General features: G+C 40.0%; 1 protein-coding gene across 2 annotated transcripts in view; it reads left to right on the top strand.

The window, feature by feature from the left end:
* Positions 1-23,573, top strand: part of LOC148850422 (uncharacterized) — an 83,645-nt gene that overhangs the window by 37,287 nt on the left and 22,785 nt on the right. For both annotated transcript variants that reach the window (XM_088946177.1, XM_088946175.1), the window contains exons 8-9: positions 13,450-13,574; positions 13,660-13,759. In XM_088946177.1, coding sequence (XP_088802303.1) covers positions 13,450-13,574; positions 13,660-13,759 — 225 coding nt within the window. The remainder of the gene's footprint in view (positions 1-13,449; positions 13,575-13,659; positions 13,760-23,573) is intronic.

Here is a 23,573-nt window from a genome sequence, read left to right as displayed (position 1 = left end):
AATTGAAAAAATAGCAATTTTCTTTAGTAAGAACATTAAATTTCTTCTCAAAATGTGAAAAAGCATCATACGTAAGAGATAATAATATTTTAAATATGTTAGTTCCAATATTTTCAAAAATAATACTAATACAATAAGTATTAAACAGAGCAATTTCATATCGATTAACAACTAAAGAAGGCTATAGCTTTATGTTGAAGATTAATTAGTATTATGATGTTTTTCTGAGTAGATGTTTTATGTTAGTTGTTAGATAGGGGGTGGAGGCCACAGTAGTTATGTGAGTCCAAATTTTATTATGTTTTTGAGTGTTGTATATGCTGTTTTATGTTTTGCCACCCTATAAGGGCATAGTTGTCTTTGTACTGTTCTATTATTTTAGTATAAATAATAAGTGAAGGGGGCGGCCCGATCACAACTCTCTTTTCTTTCCAACTTCTCTTCTTCTCCTTCTCTCTTCCTTCTCTCTTCAAGAAACTACTTTTCTTTTATATTTTTTAATTCAGCAGATTTCTACTTGGTATCAGAGCATCGACTAGGGTTTCTTGAAGCATTCTCATGCAGCCCTAGATCAGTCAACTGCATGAAGTAGTAAAGGGCTGATCGATCTGCTATAGATTGCCCAGTTCTTGGAGTTTTTGGTGGGATTTAGTCATTAGGAAGGTGATCTACTGTTCGACATCAAAATCAGGAAGAACTGGAGTATGGGGAAGAGTCCTAAAAAAGTTGGATTTTTTGTTTTTGATCTGATCTTGGGTGCCCAGGTATTGTTAGTCTTCTTTTGATTTTCTGAAGAGGGCGGTTTGGTTTCTAGAATTTTCTAGGCCTCCCGGAGTGATCGATTCACTTTTCTCTCTGTTGGGAGGCGTGGGGAGGAGAGAAATTTCCCTCCACCTAGGGTTTTCTTCTTCCGGAAGGGTTGGTTTCTGTGTGTGTGATATTAAATTATTTTTTGGAGGTCTCCAATCTATTTTTTCCTTACTGTTGAACTATTTGAAGTAAGATGGAGAGTTGGAATACCGAGATGAATCTACCGGTACTGTGGGACTGGGTGTTGGAGGTAGTAGTGATATTTTTGGGTCTGGGATCATTACTACAGTAAAACTTGATGGTACAAATTATTTGGAGTGGGCACAATCAGCTAAGATGGCTATTGGTGCCCGTGGAAAATTAGGGGGCTAATTTAGGAAGATGGAGGGCGAAGAGGTTTCAGAGCAGTAGGAAGATGGAGGTCTGAAGTGTCGATCGAAGCTAAGACGTTCAAATTTGAAGAGGAAAGGACCAAAGGCAAGGTTGTACTGAAAATCAGATAGAATAACAGGGCGACAGTGTTGGTGTCAAAGGAGGTTATAGCATGGATGAAGGTTTCATAGATGGGGCTATCAACTCTGGTAAGGTGAATGGTTGGAAAAACTCCATGTCAGTTCCAGGCAAGAGATATGTAACAGAACTGAATAGAAACAAGTAGGGGTGGTTCGTCTCTGTGGTGGTGTTTTTTGGAACAAATGTGAAACAAATGCTTTGTGTGCCGGAAGGGAGATTGCAGAAAGGGTGGATGGCTTTTGTGCAGGTGCTGCAGTCTTACCTTGTAGCTTCGGAAGAGAAGGGAGTGGATGGAGGGAAGGCAACTGGGCAAAATCTTGAAGACCAGAGTCAAAAAACTCAGGAGGAGGCAGCATCGATTGGTACCTCTGGGAGTGTAGAAGTGCAAGGCCATTTGAGTCCTGAAATGATGGTTGCTTACTCTCCTATTCATCGAAGAATATTGGTAGGAGTGGGGAAGGAGGAATGGAAGAAAAGAATGGTGTTAGTGGCTGATAAAGGGGTGACAGATTGGAAGAAGGTTCTGAGTACAGTTGCAGGAGGGATAGGTGCTGGGAATGAAGCAATGCTGTTCCCTTTTGCGGAGACGAAGGCCGTGCTTGATGTAGGCAACTAGGAACTAAGCTTCAAAGCAGTTGTGGTGGATGGAGGTCTGATACAGGTTCAGAACTGGAGCCCAATCTGCAATGAAGTCGAAGTTCAAGATGGGTTTGTTTGGCTGAAGCTAATAGGCCTTCCATTTCACCTATAGCGGGACCCTGTTCTTGAGTATATAGTGCAGAGCCTGGGAGGTGTTTTAGTGAAGGCTGATAGACGTAACTTGAGTGCAATGGAGTTATAGGTTGCTGGTGTTAGACACGAGAACTTGCCGTGTTTCATTGATATCTGTTCGGATGAAGCCTGGTACAAGGTGTGGGTGGCTTCAGAAGTCGAACGGTTGTGGTGGGAAGGAGGTCCTAAGGTTGAAGATGATGAGATGGCAGGGTGGTGGACACGTGGAGGGAAGAGGGAGGGTGGTGAAAAGGTGGAGCAGATGAAGGTTAAATCTGGGGTTACTGTGTCGGTTGGGGAAAACCAAACAATAGGCAACCTATTTAAGGAAATTATTTCAAATGGGTTTGAATTAAACAAAATTAGGGTGGGCTCTTCATCTTATGCTAATGTGACAAAGAAGGTGGTGGGTGGGTTGGGCGGGTTGAAGTTTAAACCGGGACAATTTTGGAAGGAACCACGTGACAACTTAAAAGTCACGTAGGTGGGTTGGGCGGGTTGGAAAGTGAACTGGGCCACTCATTTAAGGGCCCACGTGACATCTTAAGTGGTCACGTGGGCGGGTCGGGTGGGCCTAATACCGAACACAAGTCTTTTTTGAATGACCCACGTGATAACTTAAGTTGTCACGTGAGTCGGGGTAAGAAGACACAATATAAACCATTACTAGACAGTGAAGTTGGTCTATCTTCGTCCCAAATGGCGAGAATGGATGGGGGACGTTCGCTACAGCGGAAGTTGGAGAAGGGGAACTTTCAGTGGGTCCCCTACTGGAACTGTGAGGAGGTTAGCTCCTTGCGACGCTGATGGTACCAGCGTGGGCAGTGTAAACGATGAAGGTGGCTATGCCAGAGGTGACATGGATGGGTGGAATATTGCAAGCTTATTTTGGGGTGAAGGTTGTAACCAGACTAATTCATCTCCAAGACTCCAGAGTGTGCAAGGTACAACAAAAGAGTCAAATCGGGAGAACTTGAAGCAGAGCAGGAACACACCTCCTAGGGGTGATTCAGGGGTAGAGAGGAGAGATCACCAGAGTGACCAAAGGACAGAAGTTCTTTCCAACCAACTCAGGGTGACAGACGTTTACCAACCTCTGGAACAAGAGAGGGAGGCCGGGAATAGTCCTTTTCCAACCTTTCTATCAATCCCATGTAACAAAGTGAATTCGGTTTGTGCTACTAATGTGCCTCCTGTGTCTTTGGTTCCAGATTCCGTCCCGATGCCATGTACTGTAGCCCATGAATATGCAACCAAGCTAGATGGTGGGTTGTTCGAGGTAGTGGAGAAGGAAGTGAAGGACTGTGGGGAGGAGTGGGAAGGGAGGTATAGGAATGAAAAAGTGTGGGAAATCATTGAAAGAGTGTTTAGTGAAGTTGAAGGAATTCTGACTTGGAGGAGGGGCGGGGAGGAAGGAAGAGGGGAGGGGTCAGCGGAGAGGAAGGAAAGGAAGGAGGGTAGAGTGGGAGAGGAATGTGGGGAGAGAACATGGCTTGAGGTAGGTAACAGGAGAGGGGGGATGGTTGGAGAGGAGAGAATAGGGATGGGACCAGAGGCGAGGAGGGAAGGGTAGGGAGCAGAGTTGGAGGGGAAAGTGCAGGAAGGATAGGGGTGGAGGATTCGGTGAAAGAGGACATGATAGCAGAATTTGTGGGGAAGATGGGGTGTAGGCTGGAAGGTCTGAATGTGCTGAAAGAGGATCTACAGAAGAGGAAGGAGATAAAAACAAAGAAGAGGAAGCTGAGTGAAGTAGAGAGACTGAAAAGAGATGTAGAAGGGGATAAGAAGTTTGGGGCAACAGGAGATAGAAGAAAAGGGGGTAAGTAGTGGGTAGGTAGAGAGGGAGTTAAGAAAGAAGTGGAAATGAAGATACTTAGTTGTAATGTGAGGGGAATAGGGAGTGCAAGAAAAAGAGCAGCAATAAAAGAGGTGATAAGGAGGTATGACCCAAATATTGTTATGTTACAGGAGTCCAAGAGAATGGAGTTTAATAATAGTTGGGTGATGAGTGTATGGAAAGCCAGGGGGATTAGCTAGGTGGTTGCTCCTTTATGGGGTGGTTCGGGGGGGATTGCAACAATGTGGAAGAGGGATGCAGTTGAAGGCCTAGAGGAGTTGATTGGGAAGTATTCGGTTTCCATGAAGTTTAAGTAGCAAGAGGATGGTTATGTATGGGTGCTCACAAATGTATATGGACCAAATGACTATATAGAGAGAAAAGAGTTGTGGGAGGAATTGGTTGATGTTAGAGGACTGTGGGTGGGCCATGGTGTGTGGGTGGGGACTTTAATGTGATTAGATACTCGGAGGAAACCGATAAGATTAATCCGAGGGTGGCAAAAAGCATGCGAAAGTTTAACAAGTTTATGGATGCCTTTGAGCTTAAAGAGATTCCTTTAGCCCACAAAACATTTACATGGTCAAATATCCAATCTAGCCTCATCTGCTCTAAGTTGGATAGATTCCTATTCTCTTTGGATTGGGAAGAACATTGGGGAAATTTGGCTTCGAGAGCTCTCCCAAGGGTGACCTCAGACCATTGGCCCATAGTGATTTATAAGGAGGAAAGGAGTGGAGGACCCACCCCTTTTAAATTTGAAAACATGTGGTTACTCCACCCTGGGTTTACCAATAAAGTAAGGGAGTGTTGGTATGACTGTAACGCAATGGTGGATTGGGATGGGATAAGATTCCATAAGAAACTACAATTTGTGAAAGAAAGGTCAAGGAGTGGAATCTTTTGGAGTTTGGCAGGTTAGAAGAAAGAAAGAAAGCGTTGATGGATCAACTTGAAAACATTGACTCTAAAGAAGAAATGGTAGAATTTGGAGAGGAAGATAAGGAACTTAGGAGAGGCTTGAGAAGATAGTTAGAGGTTTGCCTGCATAAGGAGGAAATAAGTTGGAGGCAAAAATCTCGGTGTAAATGGTTGTAGGAGGGAGACAGAAACACTAGGTATTTTCACTCTTTGGCGGATGGAAGGAGAAGGAGGAACTTTATCTCCAAATTGGTAGTAGGCGGAATTGAGTTAACACAACAAGAGGAGATAGCCGGGGCTTGTGTGGAGCACTTTAAATCCATTCTAAGAAGGCCGGTAAGTAGGAGGGTGTGGGTAGGAGGTTTTGATTGGCTAGATGTAGGGGTGGAGAACAGGAGAAGGTTGGAAAGAAGATTTGATTTGGAAGAGATTAAGGAGGCTGTGTTTTTTATGGATAGAACCAAAGCTCCAGGGCCGGATGGGTTCACAATGGCTTTTTATCAAGACTGTTGGGATATATTGAAAAATGATCTTTTGCTGGTGTTTGAGGAGTTTTTCAGGAGAGGAATTATCAATCCAGGTGTGAACTCTACATTTATAGCTCTGATTCCAAAAAAGAAAGATGCCTCCCACCCGAAGGACTTTAGGCCAATTAGCTTGGTTAATAGCTTGTACAAGATCATTGCTAAGGTGTTGTTATTGAGATTGAAGGAGGTTTTGCCAAACATCATCGCACAAAATCAAGGAGCTTTTGTGAGTGGAAGACAAATCATTGATCAAATCTTAATTGCTAATGAGAGTGTGGAGAACTTTAAGAAGGCTAAAAAGAACGGAGTGGTCTGTAAGTTGGACTTGGAAAAGGCTTATGACTTGGTGGACTGGGAATTCTTGAGGAAAGTTTTGATCAAATTTGGGCTTGGTGGTAGATGGTGCAATTGGATCATGGGCTATGTCCGCAATTGTCATTATTCAGTGCTAGTGAATGGGACAGTGGTAGAGTTCTTTCTAGCCAGTAGGGGTATAAGACAAGGAGACCCTCTCTCTCCTTTCTTGTTCATACTAATTGCGGAGGTCCTGAGGAAATTGATTCACAGAGCAAACTCAAGGGGTCTCATTAGAGGTTGGAGAGCCGGGAGGATGGAAACCCCCCTCACTCACTTACAGTTTGCTGATGGCACGATTCTATTTTGTGAAGGTGGCAATTTGAGCTTTATCAGGAACTTGAAATTGGTGATACAACTGCTTGAGCAAATGTCTAGCTTGAAGGTGAACTTTGGGAAAAGTTGTGTAGCAGGGGTGAATATGGAGGAGGGAGAGATCAGGGAGAGTGCAGAAGTGTTGGGGTGTGAAGTGTCAGGGTGGCCATTGAATTACTTAGGGTTACCATTAGGTGACAACCCTACGAGGGAGAGCTTTTGGAACCCGGTGGTGGAAAGGTTTCAAAAAAGATTGGTCTCTTGGAAAAAGAATTACCTCTCTCTTGGCGGAAGAGTTACACTGATTAACGCCACGCTTGCTAATTTACCCATTTACTTCCTGCCTGTGTTCAAAATCCCAGTGAAGGTATCTAACAGTTTGGAGAAGTTGATTAGAGACTTCTTGTGGGAGCCGGGAGAGGAGAAGAGGGATCATAGAGTCAGCTGGGAGGTAGTGTCTAGGAGTAAAATTTGTGGTGGTTTGGGGCTCGGGAATGTTAGGAGAAGGAATATGGCTCTTCTAGGGAAGTGGTTGTGGAGGTTCCCCTTGGAGAAGGAGAAACTATGGGCTAGAATAGTGGCAAGTATACATGGGCTGGAGCACAATGGTTGGGATGCTGGAATCAAAGCTAGGACCACAAGCTTTTCTCCCTGGAAAGCCATTCACGATCTGCTTCCAGTATTCTCTCCCAATATCAGGTATGATCTGAATTCCGGTAACTCCATAAAACTCTGGGAACAAACTTGGGTGGGGAACTCTAAAGGATCAGTTTCCTTCTTTGTATGCTCTATTTGATCTAAAAAATGAGCCAGTTTCATCCTTCATTACCCCATCGTCTTCCAATTCTGGGCTTGGGTGGAATTTGGGTCTCAGAAGGGCCTTGAGGGATTCAGACTTTGCTAATATTTCGAGCCTTCTTGAGCTTCTTGATAATGTTGTCTTAGACCCCACAAGGGTGGACTCTAGAATTTGGACCCCTACCCCACTGGCTTCTTTTCTTGTGCTTCCTTTTTCAAAGTCCTAAGTCAGTCCACCAGTCCTGTAACACCCCTCTCCCCCCCCTTTCCCTGTTGATGAGGTTTGGTGCAGAACAATCCCTCCTAGGGTTGGTAGTTTTTGTTGGGAAGCCTATTTGGAAAGATTCAACACTGGTGATCTACTCCAAAAGAAGCGACCCAATACTTGCTTGTCACCCCATTGGTGTGTTCTATGTAAAGCGGATGGGGAGATTGGTTTTCACCTATTGGTGTCTTGCCATTTTGCGAGGTCAATTTGGGAATGGGCTTTTTCCCTCTTTGGGTGTAGATGGAACCCTCCATCAGATTTGCAGGGCCTTTTTTCCCCTTCTATCTTTAGGTGGCGTAGGAAAAGGGGAAGGACTATGTGGAGTGGTTTGAGGGCTGCAGTATGTTGGACAATATGGGAAGAAAGAAACTTCAGAATATTCTCAACGGCTGAGAGAGGGGTGGAAGAACTAAAGGCTATCATTCATTTCAGGGCTGTACAGTGGCTGAAATCTTTGGAACTATTCACAGGTTACATAGTGGATGGCATGTTGAAGAAGTGGGGTGAAATAGCAAAGTGGACACAGACCATGTCAGTAATGAGTGTGTCTTGGACACCTCCACCTGCTGGGTTCATGAAATTAAATTTTGATGGGAGTAGTATGGGGAACCCTGGACAATCAGGGATTGGGGGTGTCTTTAGGGATGAGAATGGGGTCTATTTTGCCTTCTTCTCAGGCCCAATTGGAGTGGGTGACTCCCTTAGAGCTGAGATCTTTGCAGTTATGGAAGGAGTCCAGAAAGCCAAGGACATGAACATCATAAAACTCTTAATTCAAGAGGATTCGGAGATGGAGAAAGGGTGGTTGAATGCATACATCAATGGTTTATGGAGGTACAGTAATCAGAGGAGGAAATTTGAGTGGTTGGTGTGGGAGATGGAAGTTAAAATGTGTTGGGTCAAAAGATCAGCCAATTCTCTAGCTGATGGTTTAGCTAAACAAGGGGCAGAAAGGGATTCAATGTTTTGGGCTAAGTTGTAATTTTTTGTCTCTACCTATTCTTTTGTTTTCTTGATTGTACTTGGAAGATAAGTGTGTTTGTCTTCCTTATGTAACCTCTTTGGTGAATTAATGAAATTGTTATTGATAAAAAAAAATTAGGGTATCTCACTGGGGAGGAGAAGAAACCTGATATAGACTCTTCCCGATGGGTGCAGGAGAATTACATGCTGTGTAATTCTATGTTACCTCATATTGCAAAAAATTTCCTATGGGCTAATAATGCTAAGGAGATTTGGGATGGAGTGACTGAAACCTACCCTCAGAAGCAAAATGAAGCCAGAGCCTATCAGTTAAGAAATCAGGTGATAAGTATGAATCTGGGAGAAAAACCTCTTGCTGTGTATTTCTCCATGCCGAAAACCCTATGACAGGAAATAGATTACTTAGAAACTGTGGTATGGGAAAGTGTAAATGATGCAACAACTTATCACAGACTGGTAGAGAGCAATAGGGTTTTTGAGTTCTTGGCAGGGCTTAACCCTGAATTTGACATTGCTAGCAGAATATTCTTTCTAGGGAGGGTGTGACACTCTCTCAGGCCTATGCCTTTGTCTTTGGAGAGGAGAGTAGGAGGAATGTAATGCTGAGACAGCCTGGGATTGACCAGTCGGCTATGGTTGGTACATTAAAACCTAAGCCGAATGGAGACAAGGGGAGTAGTGAGACTAGAAGGGCAGATAAGAAGGACTTGGTGTGTGATTATTGCAAGAAGCCTAACCATACCAGGGACACTTGTTGGAAGCTTCATCCAAATCTTATGCCTGCTCGGATAAGAAACAAGGAATCTTATGGTGTCTGCTTCAGTTCCTGTGCAGTTCTTATAGCCGTGCATTTGATTAACCGTGTTCCTTAATGGACTTTGGGGGTTTAAGGTGCCATTTAGCATTCTTTTTCCAGATGGAGAGATATTTCATATACCTCTGAGGGTTTTTGGTTGTGTTTCTTTTGTTTACATTCTTGGCCCCCATCACAAGAAATTGGATCCTAAGGCCAAGAAATGTGTTTTTCTTGGGTATGCTCAGAACCAAAAGGGGTATTGTTGTTATGACCCAATGTCAAGGAGCACATTTGTCACTATGGATGTTACCTTCTTTGAATCCACATTCTTCTTCTCGAGTGGTTCTCCTCAGGGGGAGAGTTTTGGGGAGGAGAACTCACAATCTGTTCCTCTTTCTGTTTCTGTGGTGCCTCCATCAGTTCAGCCAGCACCTGTACCTCTAGTTTCATTACCTGAGCCACTACGGGCAACCTCATAGAAATATCAACGCCGACAGATGATGGTTGACTCAACACATCCTCAACTCACACCACTCTCTATCAGTCCTTCTGAAATTCCAAATTCGGCAGATACAGTTCCAGGTATTCCTCTTGAGCCTGAGCCTGTTATGTTTTCTGATGATAATGTTTCTGTCCCTAACACCATTGTTGTAGCTGATCCCACTGACCTTGATCTTCCCATTGCACTTTGTAAGGGGAAGAGAAAGTGTATAGCCCACTGCATTTCACACCATCTTTCCTACAGTGCCTTGTCACCCTCCTACCGTGCTTTTCTTTCTTCCCTGGATTCTGTGTCTATACCCAAGAATGTTACTGAGGCTCTCTCCAAACCTGAGTGGAAAACAACCATGCAAGATGAGATGGATGCTTTGGTCAAAAGCCAAACTTGGGAAATAGTTGATCTCCCCCCAGACAAGGAGACAGTCGGATGTAGATGGGTATTCACAGTGAAGTATAAGGCCGACGACAAGATAGAGAGGTATAAGGCAAGGTTGGTAGCAAAAGGGTATGCTTAGACCTATGGTGTTGATTATCTAGAAACCTTTGCACCAGTAGCTAAGATGAGTTTAGTTTGTATCCTTTTATCTCTAGTAGCCACCTATTCATGGCCCTTGTTCCAGCTTGATGTAAAAAATGCTTTCCTCAATGGTGATTTACAGGAGGTATATATGGACATTCCAGCAGGCTTTTATGAAAATGTTGGTAAAGGAAAGGTGTGCAGACTCAGAAAATCTTTGTATGGACTGAAACAGTCACCTACGACTTGGTTTGATAGGTTCAGAAGGGCACTCATCCGTTTTGGATACACACAGACACAGTCTGGTCACACCTCTTTGTGAGGAGGAGAGATGCTCTGGTGTCAATTCTGATTGTGTATGTGGATGATATAGTGGTGATAGGAAATGATCTAGAGGAGATTGATGATCTCAAAATATCTTTGCAACAAGAATTTGAGATCAAAGATCTCGGTGAGCTCAAATACTTCTTAGGGATTGGAGTTGCAAGATCCAAGCATGGGATCTTCATTTCACAGAGAAAGTATGTACTTGACCTACTGTGGGAGACTGGGAAGCTGGGGACCAAACCAACAGACACTCCTATTGATCCAAATCACAGAATTAATGGTGTGGATGGCGAGTTGGTAAAGGATGTGGGGGGATATCAAAGAATGGTGGGCCAACTGCTGTATTTGTGTATGACACGACCAGATATTTCTTATGATGTTAGTGTTGTGAGTCAGTACATGCATGCACCTCGGGTTCAACACTGGGAAGCTATTGAGAGAATACTTGCATATCTAAAAAAGCACCCTGGTAGAGGCATTCTTTTCTCAAATCATGAGAATCTGAAGGTAGAATCCTATACAGATGCAGACTGGGCAGGATGCTTAGATGACATGAGGTCTACATTAGGAGTGTATACCTTTGTAGGTGGAAACTTGATCTCTTGGAAGAGTAAGAAGCAAGTGATTGTGGCAAGGTCAAGTGCATAGGCTGAGTATAGATCCATGGCTCATGGATCTTTTTTGAGTGATTGGGGTGAAAGCAGAGGAACCTATGATGTTATACTGTGACAATCAGGTTGCAATCAATATTGCCCACAATCCAATTCAGCATGATAGGACAAAACACATTGAAGTTGATAGACACTTTATAAGAGAAAGGGTAACAACCGGAGAAGTTTGTTTGCCTTTTGTCTCTTCAGAGTTGTAGCTGGACGATGTTCTCACTAAAGGGGTGGCAAAGAACAAGCTTGAACATGATCCACGCAAGTTGGGAATGTGTGACATTTACTCCCAACTTTAGGGGGAGTGTTGAAGATTAATTAGTTTTATGATGTTTTTCTGAGTAGATGTTTTATGTTAGTTGTTAGATGGGGGGTGGGGACCACAGTAGTAGTGTGAGTCCAAATTTTACTATGTTTTTGAGTGTTATATATGCTGTTTTATGTTTTGCCGCCCTATAAGGGCTTAGTTGTCTTTGTACTGTTCTATTATTTTAGTATAAATAATAAGTGAAGGGGGCGGCCAGATCACAACTCTCTTTTCTTTCCAACTTCTCTTCTCCTTCTCTCTTCAAGAAACTACTTTTCTTTTATATTTTTTAATTCAGCAGATTTCTACTCTTTATATGATAAGTTCAAGATGGAAAGTGGAAAAGAAAATTAACAAAGATGGAGCTGTTTTATTTATGTAAGAAAGATTGAATAGAAATAAAAAAGAGAAAAAGAAACCATTTTGTACTTCTTTTCTTTCTTTTTCTCAAAACCCTTAAATGTTTTAAATTTCAATAGTAACATTTCAAAACAATGCTTAAATGGTATGCATATGGTTAATAATAGAATATATTAACACATACTAGTAAGCCATAGAAATATGGATGATATTATAATAAAGCTCTTGCCTTGTCATTTTTGTTGCCTAGGTGGGCACCTTGTTGCTATAAGTTAAGGTGTTTAGGCGAGGCACCCAGCCAAGGGTGCCTAGTCGCCTAGGCGACACCTTGACAACTATGGTCACCTTGTTGTACTTTCTTTTTCTTTAATAGAATCTTTTCTTTTTATTTATTACCAAAAAAAAGACTCGTGATATCCTACTATACTATTTTTTTGCAAGATGCTCTGCCACACAGTTACCCACGTATCCTCCTCTTAAACTATGGTTCCTTTCAGAATCTGTTCCACCTGATTCCTAGTAATTGCTTTATTAAATGACTTCACTCTGTTTCCTGTCAAAAAAACATTCTTTCCACTATTCGTTTACTTTGACGTCTGACATCTGAAAGTGCATTAATTACATTAAGAGGTTATTGGTATTGATGAACTTTTCTTTCCTCTGAACTCTGAATGCAGAGAATTTTGTTCTGAATTCTGAAGATTGTCAAATATCCATTTTAACCTCATATATGAGAATTTTTGTTTGAACTTTGGGGGTATCATTGGAAAACAAAAAGTTGTAAGATTCCTCTTTAAGAGATAAGAGGAAATGAACACCCATTTTCCTCTTAAAGTTGTAAGATTCCTCTTAAGAGATAAGAGTTAAGAGGAAATTAACAGGCCCTAAGTTATTGATTAGGCAAGATTTTGCATCTTCCAACATTCTAAGTAAATTCATGCACTCGTATAGTTCTCTGTCCAATATCTTCAGAAAACTTGGCTCCATACAATCTGGTCTCCTCTAATTTCAAAGCACTCATTCACCATGATGTCCTTACTACTGAATCTGTAGAGTATTTGATAGTGTTCACAAAGTTTGCCAATCCCACACCAGTCATACTCCCAATAGTATTGGACCATTGGGGAAAAGAATTAAACTCTATATTATTTTGAAGATGACTGAATTAATATTCATAAAGGTGTAAGCATGTAAAAATATGCCCCATATACATGACAAACCTTTAGGAAGAGGTTCTCTATTTATAGTGAGAGCTTTGTGCCTAGTTAGATTTTTATCATGGGCTGAGGATGCTCTTCGTACTAAATTTATACATCACTTTATATCCTTTCATGTACACCTTTTTTTTTTATACAGACATGTACAATTTGGTTACCTTCAACATGAAACATAAAATGAAATCAACTTCATTCTGCACTGTAGTTTTTGATTAGTTGATTGCCGATACATTTTCATTTGTTACACCTTATTTTTGCTCATTTAGGTGTTAGCACAAGCATCCTTCATGGTTCTTTATCATTTACATGCTTTTTGTGAAGGCTTTCCATGCATATCTTTTTCTTTTTTTTTTTTTTTTCTGTTACATTCAACTGTTTAATGTGTTGATGACAAGTGTCTTATAATTGTAACCAATACCAATATTTTAATTTTGGATGGGCTCAAGGATATGATGAGGATCAATATATTTTTCTTTATTTGTGCATTTGCTTTGTTAGGACACTGATGCTTGTAAATTGGATGTAGTGTACAGGCTTTATTACCTTTTTTCTTGTTAATAAGTTACTTAATCGCCTATTGGTGCATGCTTCCATATTTGTGCTAATTCCTGAGGGGCATTATATAAACATTTGAGTAATAGATATCTTTTTTATTGTTCCACAGGAATTGAATCAATTGATGTCACACGAATACTGTCTCAGCAGGGTGGGGAGGCAGTTTATCCCTTGCCACGAATCAAATCTTTAGTAGTTCACTCAAAACTAAATTTAGCAGCATTGCTGTTTTCAGTTAAGTTTGCAGTTATATGCATTATTTGTTCAGATATGATTAGACAATGATTTCTAAAGAATAATAATGGTTGTATTTTAACAGAATGTGACAGGTGGAGACCACTTGAAAAATAGGGCTGCTTACACTAGGGAAGGAAGGAAACAGCTCTTTGCTGTTCTGCAAAGTGCAAGGGGATCGTCAGGTGACTGTTCATTGACATCTAGATGAATTTAGATATTGTTTGTACAGTGACTTGTAAAAGTAACATGTATTTTTTGGACCAGGGACTATTTTTTTATATCCTTTTTTTATATATTGGTGTGGTGTTATGTATAAAAATCCTACCTTGTACTGTTACATGCTTGTTCAATGTCTATGCATTTATTTTTTACATGTCGTGTTATGTATAAAAATCCTACCTTTGCTATTTTGGTTAATTTGGGAAAGTGTATTGAAAAAAAGTGTTGAGTTGGGCCTAGTTGTTTTTTATTCTTATTTTAAGCTATTTAGTTAGGAAGTTGTTGGGCTTTAGGCCCATTAGTTTATGTTTTTAAGTTGTGACTGTTCAGCTACATTAGTGGCTGCCCTACTAAGGGCATCCTTGTAATATCTCATTCTTTAAGTTAAGTATAAATATAATGAGGGGTTGGCGGCTAGGGTTAATTCAAGAATCCTGGTTGACTTCCTACTCTTTTCTCCCTCTCTTTTTTTCTCTACTACCGAAATCTTTATCTTCCTCCCCTTTTCCTTTCACAAGAAATTCAACTAAATCTACAATCAGTGATTTCTACTAAAAGGAAAGAAAAAGATAGAGGTAGGATTGTTTTCCAGAGAGCCTATTGTCACTGTTTTCATGCTGGACATGAGGCCTGTCTAGGAAAAGAAAAATGGTCTGGAATTGCATTCCAGCTGCAGTGATCTGGAACATTTGGAAGTGAAGGAACTCCTGGATTTTCCAAAAACAGTTCTGCAATGAAGTGGAATTACTATCAAGAATAGTAGGAACTATAATATTCTGGAGTCTGTCTCATAAGGAATATTATGGAACATCCCATTCCTTGGTTTTAGATTCTGAAAACTTGTATACAGGTCAATACAGATAGGATCAGAGGAATACCTGTTCATTTCATTATACTCAATCTTTTATACATGTTTTTGTTAATAGTCAATGAACATACTTTACCTTTTTCAAAAAAAAAAAAAAAAGAGATAGGACTAGGATTTGGGGTTAGATCTTGTGTGTGTTTGTCCAAACAAGCACATACCATTCTATGTGCTCTATCTCTTTCTTGGTTATTAATGTTAGTAATTTCTTATTGATAAAAAATAATGTTGGTAATTACTTAATATGAAAAAAGAACATGTGCAATAGGATTGTTATAACTCTTGATGGCCTAACCATAGCCATCCAACACTGAATTTGCTATTTGTACATTGTTGTGGCATGTTCGCCTGTAATAGCTGTGCCTGTTCACTCATTGTTTGGTCATTAGAGTCTACCAAACTATTGGCTGATCTTTGCATCCAATTAACTGTTGCATCCAACTTTCCACTCAGGTACTTAATTTCCTTAATGATATGTCAGTATTGCTAAGAGGCATGGTAGCCATTCCTCAACCAGCCTACTATGACCTTAGAATCTCCTTTAACCACTAGATTTCTGAAATCAAATAGTTTGCTCAACCTCAACCTTTGCAATATAGCTAGTGGTTTGGCTCTTGTGGAATCCTCAACACCAATTAGAAGATATCTATTATCATTTCATAGCTATTCTAAAAGATTCCTATACCTGAATTGTCCATATTTCCCATGCTGCAACCATAAAAAATTTAGTTTATCTGATTGGGAGCTAGGAGTTGCCAATCCATGGGGATAGGGGTGAGCATTCGGTTTATTTGGTCCGAACTAAAAAAATTTAAACTGAACCGAAACTGAATTATAGAAAAACCAAAATAAACAAAATCAAAATTTTTTTATTATTTTGGTTAAAACCGAATTTTAATAATAGATACTTTATTATATATATTATAACACGTTATATATTATGAAATCAAATTTTATTATCTCATATATTAATATATGAATATATAATATTAATATATTATATATTATATGTTACATATTATAAATTATATACTACATATAATAATAGAAAGTTCGGTTAACCGAATTTCTAATTCTAAAAACCGAAACCGAATTAACCTAACTGATTTAACCAAAAACCGAAAAGACCGAACCGAAAAAACTGAAACTGAAATTTTCGGTTTTAACCAAATAGTGCTCACCCCTACATGGGGAAGATGTTCTTCTTGATGAGGAAAATGCCACATGTTGCTATGCTTTAGTAAATGTTATCTGTATAAATGGGGGCGAATATACATAGAGTTTTGATACAATGCATCACTCTTGCGAAGACGAGTTCAATTAGAGCCTCTTTAGCTTGTGACTTTTCATTGAAAATTCTTGCATTTCTTTCTTCATATACTGATCGCAAAATTGCTAAGCTAGTGCATCCTCACATTATCTTCCCTTGTTTTTTGGGCAAGGTGAAAAACAAAGTAGATGAAGAGAGCTGCTGATCCTTGTAATCTGGGGCAAATTTGTATTCTGATGCATTCTGGACTACAGAGTAGCTAAAACACTTGTAATCTGTTTTCAGTTTAACAAATGAAGTTACTTTGCTGATTAAAAAAAGCAGATGAAGAGGCTTTTCATACCTCCTGAAGGGGGTCCACCTACAACCAAAGAGAGAAGGGAACTAATCCCAAATACTATAGACAAAGAGCAAGAGATTAGTAGATGGAAGGTGGATTAGACACTTGTGGGGTGATAAACACCATTTGGGTCTTTTTCTTTGAGAGGTCTTGCAAGTTTGATTGGGTGGTATAGCTCTCAACAGAATACCCTTATTTTTTGTATGACTGTCCTGTTCCAAATAGATTACCAGGAAAGTTTGCAAAGGTAAGAGATGGATTTGAAGAAAGATGTAAAAGAAAACAATCTTGAGGTGTTGAAGATCCAAATGTTGGTGTGAGGTTTGGAGTTATAAAGGAACACACTTTCCATGGAATTGAGCAACTCCACAGCTTGAGTGGTTTCAAAATCCCTTAAGACTCACCCAAGTTCCAGAAAATCCCCAAATTAGGATGATAAGTGAAAAGAAAGACAGGTTCATGTTAATATGTAGAAATGGAGTAGATAAGAGGGAAAAAAAATCTTTCAAAGGTTTGTCTCCTGACTCTCCCTACCAAATATCTTCCCAAAACTTAGTTTTCTTTCCTAGATAACTGTCATACTGGACTTGTTGCAAAGAGAGTGGGCAAAGATGTTAAATGGCTTTCCAAAGAGAGGTCAAAATTGCTCTAGTAGCCACCTCTATATTCCATCTGTTAGAATCTAAGCTATGTATACTAACAATTACATTATGTCAAAGCCTTTTGGTATCCAGGAAGAATCTCCAATGCCACTTAATAATGCAGAATTTCCTCTCAAACAATCTTCCTGGCCCAAGCCCACTCTCCTTTTTGCTTTTACTGACTATGGCCCAACTCCCTCCCCTGGCTTGCACAAAAAAATCTCATAATCTCTCTCTCTCTCTCTCTCTCTCTCTCTCTCTCTCTCTCCCTCCCTCCCTCTTTGTTGGGATAAGTAGACTTAGCTGAAAATTAGGGTATAGACCATGGCTATTTTCTGGTTTTGTCAGGCAAAGGATTTTCGTAATCATCTGTCTCTAGGTAATAGGTGATAAAAATTCCTAATTTTAACCAGATGAAAGCTTTGCATAATATGTGTGTTGCAATGGATTATTAAACAAGAAGAAACCCCTGCATGAAGGCATAGGTCTTTGTCCTGCTTTTTGTCAAGACATGCTTTCACCAGTTTGGGGCGAAGGTCTTCAAGATGATTCTCTCAACCCCCAATGACACAATTGATCCTATATCCAAACAAATTCCTTCTGGTTATTTTCAGTAAATGCTTTATGACCTCATAAGGTTGGATGCTCAATACTACAAGGAAAGGCTGTGGGAGGCATTGGGGAAAAACCTTCCTATGAATAAGCAGTATGTGGCTTTTCCTGGGGAGGTAGGTGATGTATGGGTGCTTGGGTTTGTAGGTGAGTTCTTTTTGCATGTAAATTCAAAGGTTATGTGATGATGCTATCTGCCTATCTCTTCTGGTCCTGTGGGTTGCTTGTTTTGGGTTCTTTGGGGGTGGTGTTCTGGTTATTCTCTAGACTGCTTGCTTTGTTTTTCTCCACCTCATCCATCATTTATACCTCTTGTATATACTTATCCACTTTCCGCATCCTGGTAGCAAGACAACTAAAGAAATTTACGTGGGACTTTCTATGGGAACTAGGAGAGGTAAAAAAGGGATCGTTTAGTTAAATAGGAATAGGTTTTTAAGCCCAAAGAGAAAGGGCCCCTAGGTTTAGAAAACATTGTTCTTAGGTACACTGCTTTGTTAGGAAAATGGTTGTGGATATTTCCCTTTGAAAGAGATAGGCTGTGGCACAAGGTAATTGAAATCATTCATGGTCTAGACTCTAGAGGGTAATGGCTGGGATGCTAAAATTGCTCCCAACTCATCCCCAACTTCTTGGAAAAAAATTCATGAGGTATACCCTCTGTTTCTTATTTTTATCTGTTATGATGTTGGAAGGGGGTGATAAAATCCGATTCTGGAAGGACCTTTGGATAGGGAAGTACCATTAAGAGATCAATTCTCTAAGCTTTATGCCCTTTCCAACCTTAAAGGTGAAGTTGTGTCAACAACGGGTACACGCTCTCATTCTGGTTTTAATTGGGACTTTGACCTACTTGACATTCTGGAGGCAGTTTTTTTGGACCCAAACCTTGATGATTCTAGAATCCGGACAATCTCCCCAGATGGACTGTTTTACTTGCTCCTCCCTCAAGCATCTGCCCTTACCTAGTTCTCAAGGGGTGGACTTTCCGGTGAAAGAAATTTTGGACTTTTGGAGTAATCCAATCCCACAAAAAGTTCAAGCTTTCCTTTGGGAAATCTTCCTTGGAAAAGTTAATACTTGTTATTTGCTGCAGAGAAGAAGGGCCTTTTCTTGCCTTACTCCTCATATGTGCTTCTCATGTAGGGATAGTGGAGTTACCCTCTCCCATCTATTAATCTCCTATTCCTTTGTACTTCGTAATTGGGAGTACTTTTGTGCTCTTTTTGGCTGTAGGTGGGAGCCCCCTCAAGAGGTGGTGGACATCTTCAACCCAAATTTTTTGAAGCAACCAAAGAAAAGAGGGAGAATAATGTGGAGAGCTACTCAGACAGCAATTACTTGGGTGGTATGGGAACAGAGGAACAACAGAATCCTTAGTGTTAAGTGTAGGACTTTGAAGGATGTAATAGGAAACATAAAAGTAGGGTGAAGACTTTGGATTGCTTTCAGAATTTCTCAGTCACTAACATTCTAAGGGCTTGGAGTGAGGTAGCACAACCTTCTAGGGGAAAACAAAGAATAAGGATGGAGTGGAAACCCCAGAAGGAAGCAAAGTAAAATTGAACTTTGATAGGAGCTCATTGGGGAACCTGGATTTGGCAGGAATAGGTGGTGCAATAAGAAATTTGGAGGGTAGAATTTTGGCTTTGTATTCAGGACCAATTGGTACTGCAAAGTGCAAACTCTACGAAGGCTTCATTGTTGGCACTGTTTCAAGGTCTATGGTTGGCAAAGCAATTTGACTTTAGACAGGTGGTGGTGGAAGGAGACTCAAAAGTAATTATCTCATGGGAAAGTAGTAATAGAAATATCCCTTGGGCTCTCAAACACGTCTTCACGGTAAAGTGGGTAAGAAGTGCAAATGGGCTACAAGACAACAATTGTTTTGGGCTACTTTGTAAATTGGCTTTTGATATTTGAGATGACATTTTTTTCATTAAGTTGTACTTTTCTCACTTGAGCTATTTTAATAAAGTAAATTTTCTGTTGATAAAAAAAGGATTCTACAAGACTGATCATGGCAATATACATTGCGTGAATAAAAGAGACTAACTTCTAAACCCAACCAACTCACCACTTAAAAAAAATCAAAAGACTCACATGTACATCAGGGCCCACTTCAATGGGAAATCTAAACAGGTATGGATATTCAAACCCCAAACATGGCCAACATCTAGAGATACCTACCCAGCCTTCCCCAACGAATCTCTGCTGCATTTAGAGGAACCATTTACCAAAAGCAACTAAAATCTCATTCTTGAAAGGAAAGAGGAACCAACTCCTACAAAAGTACCCACTTCCAGCAAAGCATGAAGGACCAAGTGATTCGAGTATTTGGGAAGATGGTGGAGGTGGATATTCCCTCTTTCACACATTCTCCTTAATTTCCTAGCAATAACTCTAGCTAAAGCAATTTCTTTGTCAATCAACATTTTTCTCTTAGCTGTCCAGTCATTACTTATCACCTTCATCCTTCTTCCTTTATGGAGAATCATAATTGTTGAAATCTTGGGTGCTATATATAGAATTATATGCCACAGTACCATACATTGTATAAATGTTCTGGGATTTTTTTTTTTTACAACTTTGCTTTCTTTTTTGCTCTTATGGGCTAACTAAAACATTAGTTTGTACATTTTTCAAAATTATCGTCAATATCTTATTCATCTGCCATTCTATAATTATTTGCGTCACTTGTCTAGTAAGACTGCAATCAGTCCTAGTTGTAATGTAAAATAAACAAGAAAGAAAGTAGAGAGTAAGAGAAGAAAAAGAGATGGAGAAGACGAAGAGAAGAAAATAAAAGAGTGTGGGTCATGACTAAGATTATCGCCCCACTCAGCTATTTATATTAATAGTTTAAACAGGGTAAAAAACCAGAATTACCCCTATTGCTTACATTAGCTAAAATAATAGAAACAGAAAATAACTACCAACTACCGCTAAGTAACATAAATAGACAAACAATAGTGGGGACCACATTATTGTTCTACATCTCTACACTCCTCAAGTTGGAAATAGATATTAGTCATTCAACTCATTCCCAACTTGCACAAGTCAACTTCCAACTTTGTCTTTGAAACTGCCTTAGTGAAGAGATCTACAAGTTGCATGTTGGAGGTGATATATGGAAAACACACTTATTGGGAAGCAACTCTCTCCGTGATAAAGTGTCGATCCACTTCAATATGCTTAGTTCTGTCATGTTGTACCGGATTATGGGCAATGTTAATAGCAGCCTAACTATCACAATACAACATCAGGGGCTTCTCATAAGCAATACCCAACTCCTCAAATAGGGATTTCAACCATAACACTTCAGCCGCACCATTCGCCATAGACCTATATTCAAATTCAGCATTGGAGCGAGCAACAACATTTTGTTTCTTACTTCTCCAAGAAACAAGATTTCCTCCTACAAAAGCATAATACTCAGAGGTAGACCTCCTATCATCAACACATCCAGCCCAATCAGCATTTGTGCAAACTTCTATTTTCATGTGACCATTTTCTTTGAAGAGTAAGTATACCTTTTCCTAGACATCTCTTCAAATGCACTATTATCCTCTCAACTGCAAGTAGGTGAGTGGTTCTAGGGGAATGCATATACTGGCTAATAACACTGACTGCATTAGAGATGTCTGGTCGTGTGAGACAAAGATAGAGAAGTTTTCCAACCAATTGTTGAAACATAACTTTATCTTCAAGGGGCTCTCCACCTTTTGACTGATCTTGTGATTTTGTTCAATAGGTGTGTCAGTAGTCTTAACACCTAGCTTCCTAGTTTCTTCCAAAAGATCAAGAACATACTTCCTTTGGGAAGCAAAAATCCCATGTTTAGACCATGCTACTCAATACCCAGGAAATAACGTAGCTCTCCTAAGTCTTTGACATCAAATTCTTGATGGAGTTGCTTAAGAGAGTCAATCTCACAGGTATCACTCTCTGTCACCACAATATCATCCACATATATAGCAAGTAGGGTTAAGGAGGAATCCACTTTCTTAATAAAAAGGGTGTGATCTGATTGGTCTTGCACACAACCAAAATTTTCAAGAGCTTGTCTAAATCTATCAAACCAGGCTCTAGAAGACTGTTCCAGTCCATATAAGGCCTTATTAAGCCGGCAAACCTTCTTTCCTGCTTATGTAATACCAAATCAGGTATGTACACCTCTTCTTGCAAGTTGCCATTGAGGAAGGCATTTTTAACATCCATCTGAAATAATGGGCCATGAGAAATTGGCTACAAGAGATAGTAAAACTCTAATAGTGTTCATCTTTGTTACTGGTGCAAAAGTCTCGAAGTAGTCTATGCCATATGTCTACACCCAATCGGTTTCTTCCCCTTAGGCTGATTAACTAACTCCCATGTATTGTTCTTTAGAAGAGCATCCATTTCTACCTTCATTGCATCTTTCCACTCAGGTACTGACAAGGCTTCATGCACTGTTCTGGGAATGGGAATAGCAGCAATGGATGCCAAGAAAGACTTGTAGGATGGAGACAAATGATCATAAGACAAAAACTGGGAAATACAATGAGTTGTAGATGAGGTACAATGGCGTTTCCCTTTACGGACTGCAATGGGAAGGTCAAGATCATCTAATGGAGGAGAAGGCTCAACGTGGAAGATAAAGGAACTGTGGTACCTGGATTTGGTCCATAGAGGGAATTGGAGTTGGATTGGATTGTTGATGATCGAAATCAGCATGCCTCCACTGCTTGTGACATACCCTCAAATCCTGGCACCTTTGACAACCCTCTTCATTACACTCCTCTCTAGTGATTGGGACAGGTAATGGAATTTCTGATGAATGAGTCCCCACCTCACTACTCTCCCCCTAAGAAGAAACCCTAGGACAATAAGGTACATCCTCAAAGAAAGTGACATCCATAGAAACAAATCGTTTCCCAGAAGTAGGTTCATTGCAGCAATATCCCTTTTGAGTTTTTGCATACCCAAGGAAAATGCATTTTGAGGCTTAAGAATCAAATTTGGAATGATGAGGCCCAAGAATTTGAATGAAGCAAGTACATCCAAAGGTCTTAAGGGGAATAGTAAATTCTTTATCAAGATATAATAGTGTGAATGGAACTTTCATGTCTAGAACCCGTGAAGGAACTCAGTTGATGAGATAGACAACTGTATCTCCCTAGAAATGTATAGGTACATTGGATTTAAGCATAATGCTTCTAGCCACCTCCAATATATGCCTATTCTTCCTCATAGCAACCCCATTTTGTTGAGGTGTATGGAGACAAGTGGTCTGGTGGATAATTCTATAGTCAAGGAAATATGAGGCCAATGGTTTTGCAAAATACTCTTAACATTATCGGATCTGAAAATTTTGATTTTGACCCCAAACTGGGTTGAAACCATCTGATGGAAGACCTGGGTTAAGGTAGGAACCTCATCTCGAGAATGCATAAGGTAAACCCATGAAAAACAAGTATAGTCATCAACAAATAATAAATGACAAGAAATATCTGCATCCCCCCATGGTAGTGATGTTATATGGTCCCCAAACATCAGTATGCACAATTTCAAAAGGAATACTACTTTTATTACTCAAATGATAGGTTGTTCTACAATGCTTTGCAAGCTCACAACTTTCACATTTCAAATTAAACATCTGGACTGACTCAAACAAATTGGGAAACAAATTCTTCAAAGACCTAAAGGATAAATGACCTAACTGATTATGCCAAAGCATAACCTGACTCACAGACTGAGAAATAAAGGACCTCCCAACTTCACTATCTTCCCCATGTGAGCTCCCTCCAAACAGGTAGATTCCATTCATTTCACGACCTATCCCAATCACCTTCCTTGTCTCTAGATCCTGAAAAACACATCGAACAGGAAAAAAGGTCATTGAACAATTTTGGTTTTTAGTGATGCTACTAACTGAAAGCAAGTTAGTACTAAGTTTTGGAACATGTAAAACTAAGGACAAAGAGATAGTATTAGACAATTTAATGTCTCCCTTGCTAGAAATGGGAACAAGGGAGCCATCAGCAATAGACACTTTATCTCTGCCAGA

This window comes from Nelumbo lutea, chromosome 5, assembly GCF_056320005.1.
Source record: "Nelumbo lutea isolate HS-2025 chromosome 5, American lotus-T2T, whole genome shotgun sequence".
Taxonomy (NCBI): Eukaryota; Viridiplantae; Streptophyta; class Magnoliopsida; order Proteales; family Nelumbonaceae; genus Nelumbo; species Nelumbo lutea.
Note: the sequence above shows the minus strand (reverse complement) of the source record. Positions and strands in the feature narration are given on the sequence as shown.